Below are 16,359 nucleotides of genomic sequence, written 5' to 3'. Positions count from 1 at the left end.
TATAGTGATGCATGGTTGCTTATGGTTTAAAGTCATATCCAACAATTGCGACAACGACTTTTTACTGTCAACTGAGTTTTTTTTTAAATTATTATTTCTGCTGGTGGTGTGCCTCCGGATTTTTTCAACGCAAAAAATGTGCCTTGGCTCAAAAAAGGTTGAAAAACACTGAGTTACAGGATCATACATTGATCATAATTTAAGCTCTCATGTGTCCAGGGACATATTTCCTGATTTTATGAATATAATAGAAAAAAAAATGTTAAACAAAAAAAATTTTGTGACGATAAAAAATATTGATAATCATAGTAGTATCAACTAGATACGCTCTCGTACTTGGTATCATTACAGTAAATGTCAGGTGTAGATCCGCCCGTAGCATTTGTTTACATTCAGGCCTGCTAGCTTTTGTTAGCGGTGACGCCGGTGAGCTGTTGTATCCTCCTACGGTGTGTAGTGAAGCATGTTTAGCTATTCCTCGTCTTGCAGGGATGATACTTGTAAGAAACGTACTTTATTCGTCGCCATGGAGGCGAGGATTAGTGATTTAGAAGTAGCTCAAACACTGCCGACTGCGGATGAATGTTCGCTGCTAGCCATGTCTTAAAGCACCTCTTCCTGAGGGCGTTTCAGTGTTATAACTTCACCTTTATCTTTAGTTTTTAAGCCAAAATGCGTCCGTTCTCCCTTTTTCTGTCTACACACTGTGTCTGCTTGTAAGTACTCTGTGATTGTGCGCTGCCGAACATGTTCCTCTGCTCGTAAAACCAACAATGTCACGACATGACGTCATGCCCAGGAACCGGTACTTTTCAAACAGAGTATAGAACTGTTTTTTATTTATTAGTACCACAATACCATACTAGTAGCGGTACACCATAAAACCGTAGTGCCTATAATTTACAATCGCCTTGTGAAACAAGAACACACGTCTTTCTTTTTTCTTTGTGTATTCTAAACCGCAAAAAAACGCTAGCAAGAGGTGGCTAACAATGTAGCTAATGGAGTCATCTACTCGGCTTATTAAACGCCCCAAAACCGCCAACAATGATCCATTTTACATGTCGTGACCTGAATGTTAACCAGTTCAAACTGCAAGCACCTTAACAGGGAAATGTGGGAAAAAAGCAAACAGTTGGACAAACATTGGAACGCTAAGCCGATCCAATAGTAACCATAAGAGACTCCTCTAACTCAACATCGCCCATGTAGCAGTGGGCTGCCTCAAACTCTGACGACTCAGGAGTTTACCTTATTAACAGGTATTAAGCCTAAATGGAAGGCTTTGCTCCATCATCCCACACCACATGGCCACAACAAGAATAAGCCGGGAGTCTTACAAACCTTAAGGCTTTGCATATACTTGACTGAGGACACAAGATAATACACACAGGCAGGGCTACTAACTTAGAGCACAGACCAACAGTGACCTGACGAAGACTGCAGAATAGGTTCAGAATTAGTCACATTTAAATTAAAAAAATGTCTGTAATAGAATTCTCAGGGCATTCAATCGATCACATCTAGGGCTGGACAATTAATTGAATTTTGATTATGGCTTCTCACGATCATTAAAGTAGAATAATCGAAAAAAAAATGGATTAATGGGCCGGGCAAAATCCATGCAAATTCCGAAGCTTGTAAAGGTGAAACTAATGAGGAGCGAATGAGTGAAAAAAAGACAAAGTCTACTAGAAGTTTGGGATCTCATCATGGTTACTACTACAGATGTCCGATAATGGCTTTTTTGCCGATACCCGATATTCCGATATTGTCCAACTCTTAATTACCGATTCCGATATCAACCGATACCGATATATACAGTCGTGGAATTAACACATTATTATGCCTAATTTTGTTATGATGCCCCGCTGGATGCATCAAACAATGTAACAAGACTTTTCCAAAATAAATCAACTCAAGTTATGGAAAAAAATGCCAACATGGCACTGCCATATTTATTATTGAAGTCACAGAGTGCATTATTTTTTTAACATGCCTCAAAACAGCAGCTTGGAATTTGGGACATGCTCTCCCTGAGAGAGCATAAGGAGGTTGAGGTGGGCGGGGTTGGAGGGGGCGGGGTTAAGGTGGGGGGGCTCCTAATTAAACTGCTGATGTATGCAGTAACATATTGTGTCATTTCTCATTTTAATATTTTGTCAACATTATTAAGGACAAGTGGTAGAAAATGAATTATTAATCTACTTGTTCATTTAAAGTTAAAGTACCAATGATTGTCACACACACACTAGGTGTGGCGAAATTATTCTCTGCATTTGACCCATCACCCTTGATCACCCCCTGGGAGGTGAGGGGAGCAGTGGGCAGCAGCGGTGGCCGCGCCCGGGAATCATTTTTGGTGATTTAACCCCCAATTCCAACCCTTGATGCTGAGTGTCAAGCAGGGAGGTAATGGGTCCCATTTTTATAGTCTTTGTTATGACTCGGCTGGGGTTTGAACTCACAACCTACCGATCTGCTTACTTTCTCTTTTAACATGTTCTATCTACACTTCTGTTAAAATGTAATAATCACTTATTCTTCTGTTGTTTGGATGCTTTACATTAGTTTTAGATGATACCACAAATTTGGGTATCGATCCGATACCAAGTAGTTACAGGATCATACATTGGTCATAATTGAAGTTCTCATGTGTCCAGGGACATATTTCCTGAGTTTATAAACATAATATAAATTAAAAAAAAACTAAAAAAGATTTTGTGATGCTAAAAAATATATATGTAATCATATGGACTAGATACGCTCTTGTACTTGGTATCATTACAGTGGATGTCAGGTGTAGATCCACCCATGGAATTTGTTTACATTGTGACGCCGGTGAACTAGAGAAGCATGTATCAAGTATCATCCCGGCAGGACGATACTTGTAAGAAACTCACTTTATTTGTCGCCATGGAGGCGAGGATTAGTGATTTAGAAGTAGCTAAAACACTGCCAACTGCAGCTGGACGTTAGCCGCTAGCTAGCTAGCCATGTCTTAAAGCACCTCTTCCTGAGGGCGTTTCAGTGTTATAACTTCACCTTTATCTTTAGTTTTTAAGCCAAAATGCGTCCGTTCTCCCTTTTCTGTCTACACACAATGTATGTACTCCGTGATTGTGCGCTGCCGAACATGCTCATCTGCTCATAAAACCAAAAATGTCACGACCTGACGACAAAAATCCGTCATTCAGTGGCCTAGTGGTTAGAGTGTCCGCCCTGAGATCGGTAAGTTGTGAGTTCAAACCCCGGCCGAGTCATACCAAAGACTATAAAAATGGGACCCATTACCTCCCTGCTTGACACTCAGCATCAAGGGTTGGAATTGGGGGCTAAATCACCAAAAAGGATTCCTGGGCGCGGCACCGCTGCTGCTCACTGCTCCCCTCACCTCCCAGGGGGTGAACAAGGGGATGGGTCAAATGCAGAGGACACATTTCACCACACCTAGTGTGTGTGTGACAATCATTGGTACTTTAACTTTAACTTTAATATATATGATTTATTAGTATCGCGGTACTATACTAGTACCGGTATACCAAACAACCCTACTCTCTACGGTAGTAAAATAGTTGTAAAAGGTAAAAAACAGAAATAAAACCAGTTAAAATGGAAAAACTGAATTGTATTGATTTTTTTATATTGCTATTGTTATCTAAAAGTATTGTTATTACTATTTTTTATTATTTTACTTGTTGTGGTTTATTCGTTACTAATGTAAATCATTTTTTTAAACGATATTTAAAGTTGAGTTTTGGTGGCACAAAAAATTATAATGTTTTAAAATTAATGAATAATGGTGTAATTAATCGTGATTACAATGTCTATCAAAATAATTGTGATTATTGTTTTTGCCATAATCATGCAGCTTTAATTGCAACTGGACTGATTGGTTTGTCATAGAAGATGTTTCACCTCTCATCCAAGTAGGCTTCATTAGTTAATGATAAACACACTGCCATTCTTAAAGGAGCACACACATACGCTACTCTCATAACTAGTGTGGTTGCACCGTCTTTCTGTCTCGCTGTGGATTCTCTGCATGGAGTGAGAAGAGAAACTGATATCTTGATATATCAGCTGAATAACAGGTAGTTGTCTTTTAGTTTTGTTGGTTTTAATGCAGACAGTGCGGCAACATCCTGACACTTCCAATGTGTGGGTTTAATTAGATGCTTCCCAAAGTGCTCTGTGTAGTGTTCAATAGCTTATATCAGGGGTGGGCAATTAATTTTTACCGGGGGCCGCATGAGCAACCCGAGCACTGCTGGAGGACCACATCGACAATATTTCAATTAAATTTTGCTCAATATTATTTTTGATGTATACCGTAAGATAAATAATAATAATAATAATGATAATAATAATAATAATAATAATTAATAATAATAGTAATACTTCAACATAGTGTGTGTAACAGCATTCAATGACTAATATAAATAAATTAACATTAATAATAAATGACAGTAAAATAAGCACACGTATGACTGAGGACTTATAGTGTAACTTTGTGTGGTGTTTGAGTTGTCCGACTTTTTGTGTGGCCATAAACGCACCAGTGGTTTAGTGCTATGCGTGTTGGTGACAGATGACAAGTTGGTTTTGGCCTGGTTTGTACAGCAGAAAATGACTAGTTTTTCGAGATAGAATTGTTTTACTCATGTTTTTGGTGTGGTTATGTCTGAATATAAACAGTTTTGCTCAATAAAGTGATCGATATAATTCCTGTCCTCGAAGCATCTCGATAGACGTTACAATAATTGAACGGTGTTCAATTGAACGGTGTTGACGAACACCGTTAGGGCCGCTTGTTGTCACTGTCACTCAAAGTTGCATTGCAAAATTACACAGAATGAATATGTTTATTTTGTTTATAATTTAGATGGGATTTGATTTGGTGCGCGGCATATATTTGCTGCGCGCAGCGGACGCTTGAGCAGTGCGCATTTGCGCAGGCACGCACCTTAGAGGGAACGTTGCTTTGCAGTCCATGTCTTGTTGGAAACACGCCATTCTTCATCAACTTTTCTCTTTTTAGCGTCTCGGGTGTAAACCGTGCATCACTTGTCGCTGTGCACCTTCACTCGCAGGTTACACACGGACACACGCCCAAAAATAATACTTTTTAAAATAAAAGCAGCACAGTTGTATTGCGCGCACGACATAGATGTTTTTTCAACTTTATTTTGTAATTTGTGATTGCAGCTGTTCACATTCACTCACAATCACGCACACGCATACGTCCACACGGAAGTAATACGAATAACGATTTTCAAAACAAAAGCAGCACCGTTGTATTGCACACTCGACATAGATACTTTTTAAAATTTATTTTGTAATTTATAATTGGCCTCACGCGGGCCGGACAGGGACGCACAAAGGGCCGCATGCGGCGAATGCCCAGGTCTGGCTTATACACTACTGCCATTTAGTGTCTCAAACCTGCAACTAGCTTCAAATCTACCACCAATTATTTATTACCTTATTAATAAAATATCTTATTGTCACGCTCATCCTCACTGGCTACCAGACACTTTCTCCACGGATAAGTAGCACCGTTGGTAATTTTTAAATTGTTTTACTGTATTTATGGGCAGTTCATAAAAAGTATCAAAAATTATCGATATCGATCAATATAAAAAACGGATATATCATGATATAGTTTCCAGTGTTTCCCATAAACTGCCAAGATACCTGTGGCGGTGGGGGCGTGGCTATGGGCGTGGCCACCATGACATCATCAAGTAATTTGCATAATTTACTACAATGATCTGATTTTCTCTAAAAAGGCTCAAAAAATGTATACTTACTAATTAATAATAACAGTTTTGTTTTAAATGTCCATCCATCCATCCATCCATCCATCCATCCATTTTACAATATAATTACAACACTTTATGTACATATTTATATACAGATTTGAACAATAAGTTATTCACTGAAATATATTTATTAATTGTGGTTCTTACAAAAAATATATCTTATAAAATATAAAAGCTAAAATGTCTCTTAAAGCTCTGCCCCTTTAATTAGTGCATACTAAATAATTTAACTTTAGCCTACTACTACAACCATATTATTTACCAGCAACATAAAGTGAAACAGAGGCAGAGGTGTCCTGCCACAGTCAGTAACAAATAAACAGAAAACAGTAGTGGTCAAATACAAATAAGGCAACAAGAGAAGTATCTTACACTTCTCTTTTGTAAAGTAAATCTGAACAGCCTATATGGGCATCTACATCAACTATATGATTTGCCTGAGAAGCTGGACAGGAACTCAAAAAATTAAAAAAATAAAACATTTTTATATTTTTTATTTTATTTGTGGCGGACGTAATTCTTTCATGGCGGGCCGCCACAAAAAAATGAATGTGTGGGAAACACTGGTTTCAGCAACACATGCAAAAGAACATATTTGCCACAAACAACACTGTCCTTTCAAGCATTCCTAAAATACTCTGCAATTAGTCTCCAACAAATAACAGGACTTAAAAACATTCTGGCCACAAATGCTCCTTGGTGCCATTTGTTTACAACTAAATGGAATACTAACGTGGGTGATTCAGACTATTTTGAGCTGGTAGTGGTCAATCCACAGCGATCGCTCTGCCACACAATACCTCAATGCTAACGAGGGGAAATAACCCTTCAACGACTGTCCTTGGCATTGACAGTAGGATTGCTCCTTTGCATCTCAACAGTTATTTTTCTCAGTTTGATAGTGCAGAACCATCCTTGCCCAGGCACACCCTCCTGGTGTTGCAGTATAAATATTTGGGATGTTGGCACCAGCCGCTAAACTAGATCTGACCAATCTAAGTCTAACACTATGTTTATACTGCAGGCCAAAGTGGCCCAAATCTGATTTATTTTAAATCAGGTTTTTTCCAGGTGACTGTTTACACTACAAATAAATGTGATTAATTTCTAAGAAGTAGACAGAAGTACATGACCCAAGAAGTCATATTTTGTGAAAATTATCAGGTATTTATTTTAAGAATTGTCAGGGTTTATACACAATGTAATTAACTGTAAAAAATGATTACCGTATTTCCTTGAATTGGCGCAGGGAATATAGTATTCGCACGTCTAGAATTACTGCCGGGTCAAACTCGTTTCTCAAAATAATTAACATGCTTGGCCTTATCGCCGGTTCATTATTAACGCCGGATCAAATTCGTTTCGCAAAATATTAATTTTATTATCGCATGTCTATCATTTTCGCCGGGTCAAACTCGTTTCGCAAAATATTTAGCATATGTCTAGAACTTCCGCCGGGTCAAATTCGTTACGTCACGAGTGACGATTTACCTGTCCTCATTTTCAAAATGGAGGAAGCTGATTTCAGTAGTTTGCAATCGCACAAAGGAAAAAAGATAAAGAGCTATTCAGTAGGATTTAAGGTCCAAGCTATTGAATACCGGTACGGTATGCTAAAAAGAACAGTAAGCAGCTATGTTTCATTAATATACCGTAGCTGCGTGTGTCAAATACGGTATGAGTCATTAAATGACTTCCGCCTCCTGGTGGTAGAGGGCGCTAGTGATCCTTCTTGCGACTTCCGGTACTGCAGAAGAAGTGACAACACGCAGCAACAGATAGTCTCTTTTTTTTCCCTCTCGCCTGAACTTTTAACATGGAGGATTACATACCGGTATCTAAAATAAAACAGTTTTCTAAACTGGACTTTCAATCGAAGCAGGAGGTAAAAATTAAAGGAATATCTCCATCGAGACAGAGAGACTTTTAAAACTGAAGAAAGAAAATAAGGAAGACTTCTATAAACAAGTTATCGATGCTTTTGGTCAGAAGGAGCTGCAAATGGACTCCATTTATAAGTACAGGTAAGACCATAATAATGTTTTTTTTATTAAATGTGCTTTTCATGATGGTATGCTTACATCACACTCAAAGCGCACGCCTAAATTTATCGCATTCCTTTTGGTAAACGCCGGAGTGAGAAGAGGTTTTAAAATAATTTGCGCATGCACGGCCATCCCGCAGGCTTCCGGTAAACGCCGGAGTGACAGGAGGTTTTAAATTAATTAGCGCCCCTGCGGCTATTCAAGGAAATACGGTAAGTTTTTTTTCATTTCTGATTTAATTAATATTTCCATATTGGTGTAAAATATGCCAATAGAATTATAACATTCAATTTACTAGGTGTGGGAATCTTTGGGCACCTCATGATTCGATAAGAATCATAATCAGCTTTATTGTCCAAGTATGTTTAACACACAAGGAATTTGACTCGGTAGACTGTGCTCTCTTTGTTCAATGCCAAAAACAAAGACTAGAGAGTACAATATCATGGGCGCCATCCGATTTAATTAGATGTTGTTAATTTATGCTTTTTAAATTATTATATTGTATATTATTTTAATTGTCATTATATATTATAAAGTCATTATTATATTTACTAATTAATCATGTAATTAACGTCAATTCCAGTTTTGGGATGTGATCGTGTACAGCAAAAAAAAAATGTATATATATATATATATATATATATATATATATATATATATATATATATATATATATATATATATATATATACCGTATTTTCCGCACCATAAGCCGCACCTAAAAACCACAATTTTTCTCAAAAGCTGACAGTGCGGCTAATAACCCAGTGCGCCTTATATATGGATTAATATTAATATTTATTTTCATAAAGTTTAGGTCTCGCAACTACGGTAAACAGCCGCCATCTTTTTTCCCCGTAGAAGAGGAAACGCTTCTTCTTCTACGGTAAGCAACCGCCCCAATAGAAGAGGAAGCGCTTCTTCTTCTACTGTAAGCAACCGCCAAAGTGAGCACCCGCCCCCGTAGAAGAAGAAGCGCACGGATATTATGTTTTATTTCATTTGTGTGTTTCTGTAAAGACCACAAAATGTCTCCTACTAAGAGACACGCGTACAAGGTTCCACTGACTTTTGATATTCATGTGAACCGCACTGTGGATACAACGGGAGCACGTACGGTGAATATTCGCACCACAGGGAATGAGAAGTCGTCCTTCACTGTGGTTCTAGCGTGCCATGCTAACGGCCAGAAACTTCCACCCACGGTGATATTCAAAAGGAAGACCTTGCCAAAAGAGAACTTTCCAGCCGGCGTCATCATAAAAGCTAACTCGAAGGGATGGATGGATGAAGAAAAAATGAGCTAAGAGACCGGGTGACTTTTTTCACGCAGCTCCGTCCCTGTTGATCTACGACTGCATGCGCGTCCGCATCACAGATGGTGTCAAAAAACAAGTGAAGCACACCGAAGAAGAATAATTCGAGGGATTTGTAGATGAGTAATAACTTCAGAAAGTGAGCTTTAAATGTTTATTTTGTGTGTTGTGTGACACTAACGTATGAGCAACGTTGAGTTATTGATGTTGCTATTGCTCTGCACTATTTTGAGTTTTACTATTTTTGTGATTGCACATTTGCACATTACATTTTGGGAGTGAACAGAGTTGTTGGAACGCTGGTTTGTAATATATTATTAAAGTTTGACTGACCTATCTGACCGTTTTTTTGACATTCCCTTTAGCGTAGCGTAGGTGCGGCTAATAACACGGGGCAGCTAATAGGTAAACAAAGTTTTGAAATATGCCATTCATTGAAGGTGCGGCTTACAACACGGGGCGGCTTATGGTGCGAAAATACGGTATATATATATATATATATATATATATATATATATATATATATATATATATTTGGGCTGCAACAAACGATTAATTTGATAATCGATTAATCTGTCGATTATTACTTCAATTAATCGATGAATAATCGGATAAAAGAGACAAACTACATTTCTATCCTTTCCAGTATTTTATTGAAAAAAAACAGCATACTGGCACCATACTTATTTTGATTATTGTTTCTCAGCTGTTTGTACATGTTGCAGTTTATAAATAAAGGTTTATAAAAAAAATAAAAATATATATATAATTTTAAATAAATCAAAATTGCCTCTGCGCATGCGCATAGCATAGATCCAACGAATCGATGACTAAATTAATTGCCAACTATTTTTATAATCGATTAGTTGTTGCAGCCCTAATATATATATATATATATATATATATATATATATATATATATATATATATATATATATATATATATATATATATATATATATATATATATGTGTGTGTATACAATAAATGGATTAGACTAGATACTTGAGTTAACTAGTTAATGTAGCCGCCTATGTGTGAACAGGCATCCTTGTTGTTTTGGTTTTTTGTGACTACTATAACAACGGAATGCCCAGACGACGGAAGCATGCAGCACAAAGAGGTGTGTCATATCTACCGATTCATATCGATGGCTCACAGTATCATCACATGGTGTTGATATCATTCTCTCTCCCGATTTATTAGTCTACTTCCTTAGCTGGTTATTCTCTGCTGTATCGGGGTTCCAGATAGACTTCTGTTGAATTGTACAACACACTTATTCTATTGTGAGTTCATTACTTTTCATTCAAGCTACTGTGGCTTAGTGGTTAAGCTGCTGTGTTTTTCTGTGTCTGCACTAGGGTTGTCCCGATACCAATACTTTGGTACCGGTATCGGTACCAGAATGTACAGTGGGGCAAAAAAGTATTTAGTCAGCCACCCATTGACAATCAATGGGTGGCTGACTAAATACTTTTTTGCCCCACTGTATATCGATACTTTTCGATACTTTCCCAAATAAAGGTAACTATGGAAAAGTGTAAATTTTGGCTTTAGTTTAACAGAAAATCTTACAATACAATAAACATATGTTTCCTATTGCACTCAAAGAACAATTTTAGAAGATTAAGATTAAAGATTAAAGTACCAATGATTGTCACACACACACTAGATGTGGTGAAATTTGTCCTCTGCATTTGACCCAACCCCTTGGGGAGCAGTGGGCAGCAGCGGCGCGGCGCCCGGGAATCATTTTGGTGATTTAACCCCCAACTCCAACCCTTGTTGCTGAGTGCCAAGCAGGGAGGTTATGGGTCCCATTTTTATAGTCTTTGGTATAAAGGTTAAGATATAAAAAAAAAGGGCATTGAACACATTGTGTTTTTCTTGTTTCCATATTACATATAGTCTGCCATAATCAAGGATTAGATTGGATCATAATAAAAAAGCTTTATTAACATTATATTAAATGCTTCATGATTTATGTTTGCCACTTTTGGTCTGTGCGTTAAGAAAAATACAGTTATTAGTAAGTACTAAAAACAAAACTATGACTAAATGTACACAGACAAGACATGTAGCAGGTAAAACACACATTAGTTAAAGATAAAACACAAATTGTAGCAATTTGTTACCAAATTCAGTCATTTTACTTGCACTAGTTGACCTTAGATGGGTGTTAACTGCGCTAATATTTGGCATCAATCCAAGCAGCTGTTTGGGCGTCTACGTATCTTCATGTGCACAAACAGGGGAGCTGGTTAACTTATGAGCGTACGGTATGTGTGTTTGTGGGAATGTCAACGTGTGGGCTGAGTGATGTCAGTGAGTGAGTGGGCAAGTACAGAGAGAGAGGAGCGCCTGCACTGCGCAGTAAAGTGATGAACGGGTCCGGTTGTGTCCTGCAAAACTAATAATAAAGCAACCAGATTGTCACAAATCGGCGGCCTCAAATTCTGACCGGAAAGCGGGTCTTAGCAGACCCATTGTGGGGTAAAGTGAATTGAAGGGAAAGTTTCCCCTGCGCTCCTCTACTACTGTTTGCACCGGAGCCGAACAGCATGACAGGTATAACAGCTACATTATTACCCGTCACTCTTTAAACTCATTGTGCAGATCTGAATGTTTATTATTTAAATGTTTACCGAAATTCGAAGCAGCTCTTTTGAAAATATGTTGGGCATTGTCTGTCTGTTCTGATGTACTGCTTTCAATGACCACTTTTTACTGATGTGCAATATAACGTGATATTTTACAGAGTTTGTTCATGGTCATTAGGGCCGTCAGTCTGTCTCACCACTTTTAAAGGACTCAAACCAGTGGCTGTTGTGATGGTAATCCTGGCAATTTCCCTGTGGTTTTTTTTCAGGTCACTGCTGAAGGCTTCGCCCCATTGTTGCAGTTTGCCTACACGGCTAAACTGTTACTCAGCAGAGAAAACATTCAGGAGGTCATTCGCTGTGCCAAATTCCTGCGGATGCACAACCTAGAGGACTCATGCTTTCGTTTCCTTGAAGCTCAGTTGCGTATTGAAAAGGACAGCTTGCTGCAAGGCCACAAGGTGGCTGCCGATGCCATCAATTTAGAGGATGAGAGCATGCAGTCAGAGGCCGAAATACCCTCCTCCCCGAGGATGCAACAATGTGCTGACGGGCTCTCCTCATTTCAACCTCCTGGCGATGATCGTCTAGCAATGACAATACCTAGTAGCTTCACAGATGGCCGTTTGGACTTTGATCGAAACAGAGGATCGGACCTGCCGCGATGCCCCAAGTACAGGAAATACCAGTGGGCTTGCAACAAGCACAATAACGACTTCTCCTCACACAGTGGTACCTCAGGTTTTCCAAGCACAATAAAAGAGAGCAGCATGGATGGGGAAGTAAGCAGTCAGGACAGGCGGACTTTGGCACAAATCAAAGTCGAACAGCGGGCAGACGAAGAGGCCATCTCATTGTGCCTGTCGGGGGATGAACAGGACTTCCGGGAAAAGGACAATGTGTCAGCCATGGAGATGGATAATCCCAGGTCTGTGGAAAGAATCAAGAGAACCAAGTCCCCTTCCTGCCTCAAAGCCTTCTTCCAGAAAGGAGTAGACCTTCCCAATCTGCCCAACACATCACAGCAGCTTTTTGCCAACCTTAACGGCTGCCCCCAGGACAAAGTTAACACTCAGGGAGAATGTAGAGTTTTTACTGGGAAGCTGGGTCTGTCTTTAATATCCCCAAATGAGAAGGACAGTTTCCCCGCCAGAATGTCCCTTAAGTCCTCTTCCTGTGATGAAATCTGCAAACAGGAAGTTGAGCTGGATCGTCGAAGTGTCATATTTTCCTCAGGAGCCTGCAATCGTGTCGGAACCCCAGCCCATTCCTACCCTGGTGGGAATTCTTTGGAGGTGGAACTCTCCGAGCACATGCCAAAGGGAATGTGGCCTGGAGCCAGCCAGTCCCTCCCGACCTCGCAGGCCTTTTGCCCCAGTACCACCTCCACCGACCCCCAACTATTGTGTCGCCCACGGCCAAACACCAGCTGCCCAGTTCCAATAAAAGTGTGCCCACGCTCACCACCTTGCGAGACTCGCACCCGGACATCCAGCTCCTGTTCCTCATACTCGTATGCAGAGGATGGCAGCGGAGGTTCTCCCTGCAGCTTGCCTCAATTTGAGTTTTCTTCCTCCCCTTGCTCCAACATGGCCCGGTGTGTCAATGTGGATCAACAGGAGCAAAGTGGAGGGGACGCCCTTTTTAACCAAGTGCAGCCCAAGATCAAATGTGAGCAGTCCTACGGCACCAATTCAAGCGACGAGTCAGGTTCTTTTTCAGAGGGAGACAGCGAGTCCTGCGCTGCACAAGAACATGGCCAAGAGGTGAGTGCAACTCTTCAGTGTCCTCATCATCACAACTACACAACAAGTAATTTGATTCACTATAGAGATCTTTGCATAGATCCCCAATATGTCAGGTTGAAGGCAATAACCCAGTCATTGATGAGGTTATACTTCTTAATTCAATGTGGTCTAAAGATCTGACATCAGAAGTCTAAAGACCATTAAACATCGCTAACAGTGGCCAGTGGAGTCATGCTAATTACCCCGAGGTTTACATTCTGGACCCCCCCCCCCGTGAGGTTCAGTTCCACTATAGTGTTTATTTTATGATTTATATGAATATTTTATGCATTTAACATTGTTATAAGCCCTCCACGCAGCTTTCACACACTTGTTAACACTTCCTATTAGTGTTGTCCCAATACCAATGTATTTCAATACTTTTTGGTACTTTTCGAAAAAATTGCATTATCAGCTTTATTTTAACAAAAACTCTTACGATAAATTAAACATATGTTTCTTATTGCAAGTTTGTCCCTAAATAAAATAGTGAACATACAAGACAACTTGTCTTTTATTAGTAATTAAGCAAACAAAGGCTCCTAATTTAGCGGCTGACATATGCAGTAACATATTGTGTCATTTTCCATTCTATTATTTTGTCAAAATTATTAAGGACAAGTGGTAGAAAAATAATTATTAATCTACTTGTTCATTTACTGTTAATATCTGCTCACTTTCTCTTTCAACATGTTCTATCTACACTTCTGTTAAAATGTAATAATCACTTATTCTTCTGTTGTTTGATACTTTACATTAGTTTTGGATGATACCACAGATTTGGGTATCAATCCAATACCAAGTCGTTACATTGGTCATATTCAAAGTCCTCGTGTGTCCAGGGACATATTTCCTGAGTTTATAAACATGATATACATTTTAAAAAAACAAAACAAGATTTTGTGATGCTAAAATATATTGATGTAATCATAGTAGTATCGACTAGATACGCTCCTTTACTTGGTATCATTACAGTGGATGTTAGGTGTAGATCCACCAATGGCGTTTGTTTACATTGTGACGCCAGTAAACTACGGTGTGTAGTGAAGCATGTTTAGCTATTCCTCGTCCTGCAAGGATGATACTTGTAAGAAACGTACTTTATTTGTCGCTATGGAGACGAGGATTAGTGATTTAGAAGTAGCTAAAACCCTACCGACTGCGGATGGACTTTAGCCGCTAGCTATCTAGCCATGTCTTAAAGCACCTCTTCCTGAGGGCGTTTCAGTGTTTTAACTTAAGCTTTGAGGGGGTTGAGGTGGGCGGGGTCGTGGTGGGCGGGGCCGGGTTAAGGGGAGAGGAGTATATTTATAGCTAGAATTCACTGAAATGTAAGAATTCCTCATATATATATATATATATATATATATATATACACATGTATATATATACATATATATACATATATATATATACATATATATATATATATATATATATATATATATATATATATATATATATATGTATATATATATATATATATATATATATATATATATATATATATATATATATATATATATATATATATAAGTAAATAAAATAAATACTTGACTTTCAGTGAATTATAGCTATATATATATATATATGTATTTTATAATATGTATATATATATATATATATATATATATATACACACATAATAAATTTCAGTGTTCATTTATTTACACATATACTCACATAACACTCTTCTCTACTCATTGTTGTATTTGAAAGTGCAATGCTTCGCAGCCAGTAGCACAGCCTTTAAAGGAGCGTAGGTATGGGCAGTGTAATATTCTGGGTTGGAGTCAATAACCAGGCGAGGTGACAAAGTTACGTCTCTTTACTTCATACTTCAGAACCAACTCCCACACTTGCATTAAAGAGGTGCTATTTGGATTTACACTGTATGAAAAAAAATTTGAAAAGGAATTTTACCTTTTCAACCTCATTATACTATTGGCTAAGTTTTATATTCATAAATGTAAGTTTCTCAATACCCGGCCAGTTTTTTGTGCCTTTAAAAAATATTTAGAACTTTACATTAAAACACTTTCTACCTCCAACAACCAAAAAGCTGTGAAAACGATGATGTTGTGTTCCAGATTTAAGTTATTTACTGAAATTGAGTGAGCCTATGGCTTTGCACTTTGTTTATTATATATATATACATATATATATTTTGTATTCTATTTTAGTTACTTTGAATTTACAACCCCCTGGCGATGCTTTGTACTGTTTTTGTACTGTTTTGTACTGTTTTTGTATTTACTTTGATTATTATTTTCAACTGTTTTGTAAATGTTGAAATGTATAAATAAAGGTTTAGAAAAGAAAAAAAGACTCCCACACTTGCCGTCAGGGTGCGCAATACAACGTAAACCGTTGGCCAACCAAAAAGTAACCACAGAACACTATACGGTATAGTGTTCTGTGGTTACTTTTTGGTTGGCCAAGCAGACCTGACTACAGGCTATCCTCAATCAGGTCCGCACGGACCTGGAGGGGGCGTGCCTTAAGTCCGGCTGGAAATCGGGAGAATGGTTGTCCCGGGAGATTTTCGGGAGAGGCACTGAAATTCGGGAGTCTCCCGGAAAATTCGGGAGGGTTGGCAAGTATGATCATTGTGGATTCAGTGTACTTTTGTGATTATTTCCCCATATCCTAACACATTCATTTGAATATGGTAACAGCAGATAACATGGTAAAACAACATGGATTCTGTAGTGTGACATTACAGAACATGATTTGTTAAAGGCCTACTGAAATGAAATGTTCTTATTCAAACGGGGATA

At 38.5% G+C, this 16,359-nt stretch overlaps 1 protein-coding gene across 1 annotated transcript in view; it reads left to right on the top strand.

The window, feature by feature from the left end:
• Positions 1-16,359, top strand: part of bach2b (BTB and CNC homology 1, basic leucine zipper transcription factor 2b) — a 162,170-nt gene that overhangs the window by 119,314 nt on the left and 26,497 nt on the right. The window contains exon 3 of the mRNA XM_062044458.1: positions 12,062-13,558. Coding sequence (XP_061900442.1) covers positions 12,062-13,558 — 1,497 coding nt within the window. The remainder of the gene's footprint in view (positions 1-12,061; positions 13,559-16,359) is intronic.

This window comes from Entelurus aequoreus, linkage group LG04 (assembly GCF_033978785.1).
Source record: "Entelurus aequoreus isolate RoL-2023_Sb linkage group LG04, RoL_Eaeq_v1.1, whole genome shotgun sequence".
In the NCBI taxonomy this organism is placed as follows: Eukaryota; Metazoa; Chordata; class Actinopteri; order Syngnathiformes; family Syngnathidae; genus Entelurus; species Entelurus aequoreus.
The sequence above is the reverse complement of the archived record's forward strand: the minus strand, read 5'-3'. Positions and strand labels throughout refer to the sequence as shown.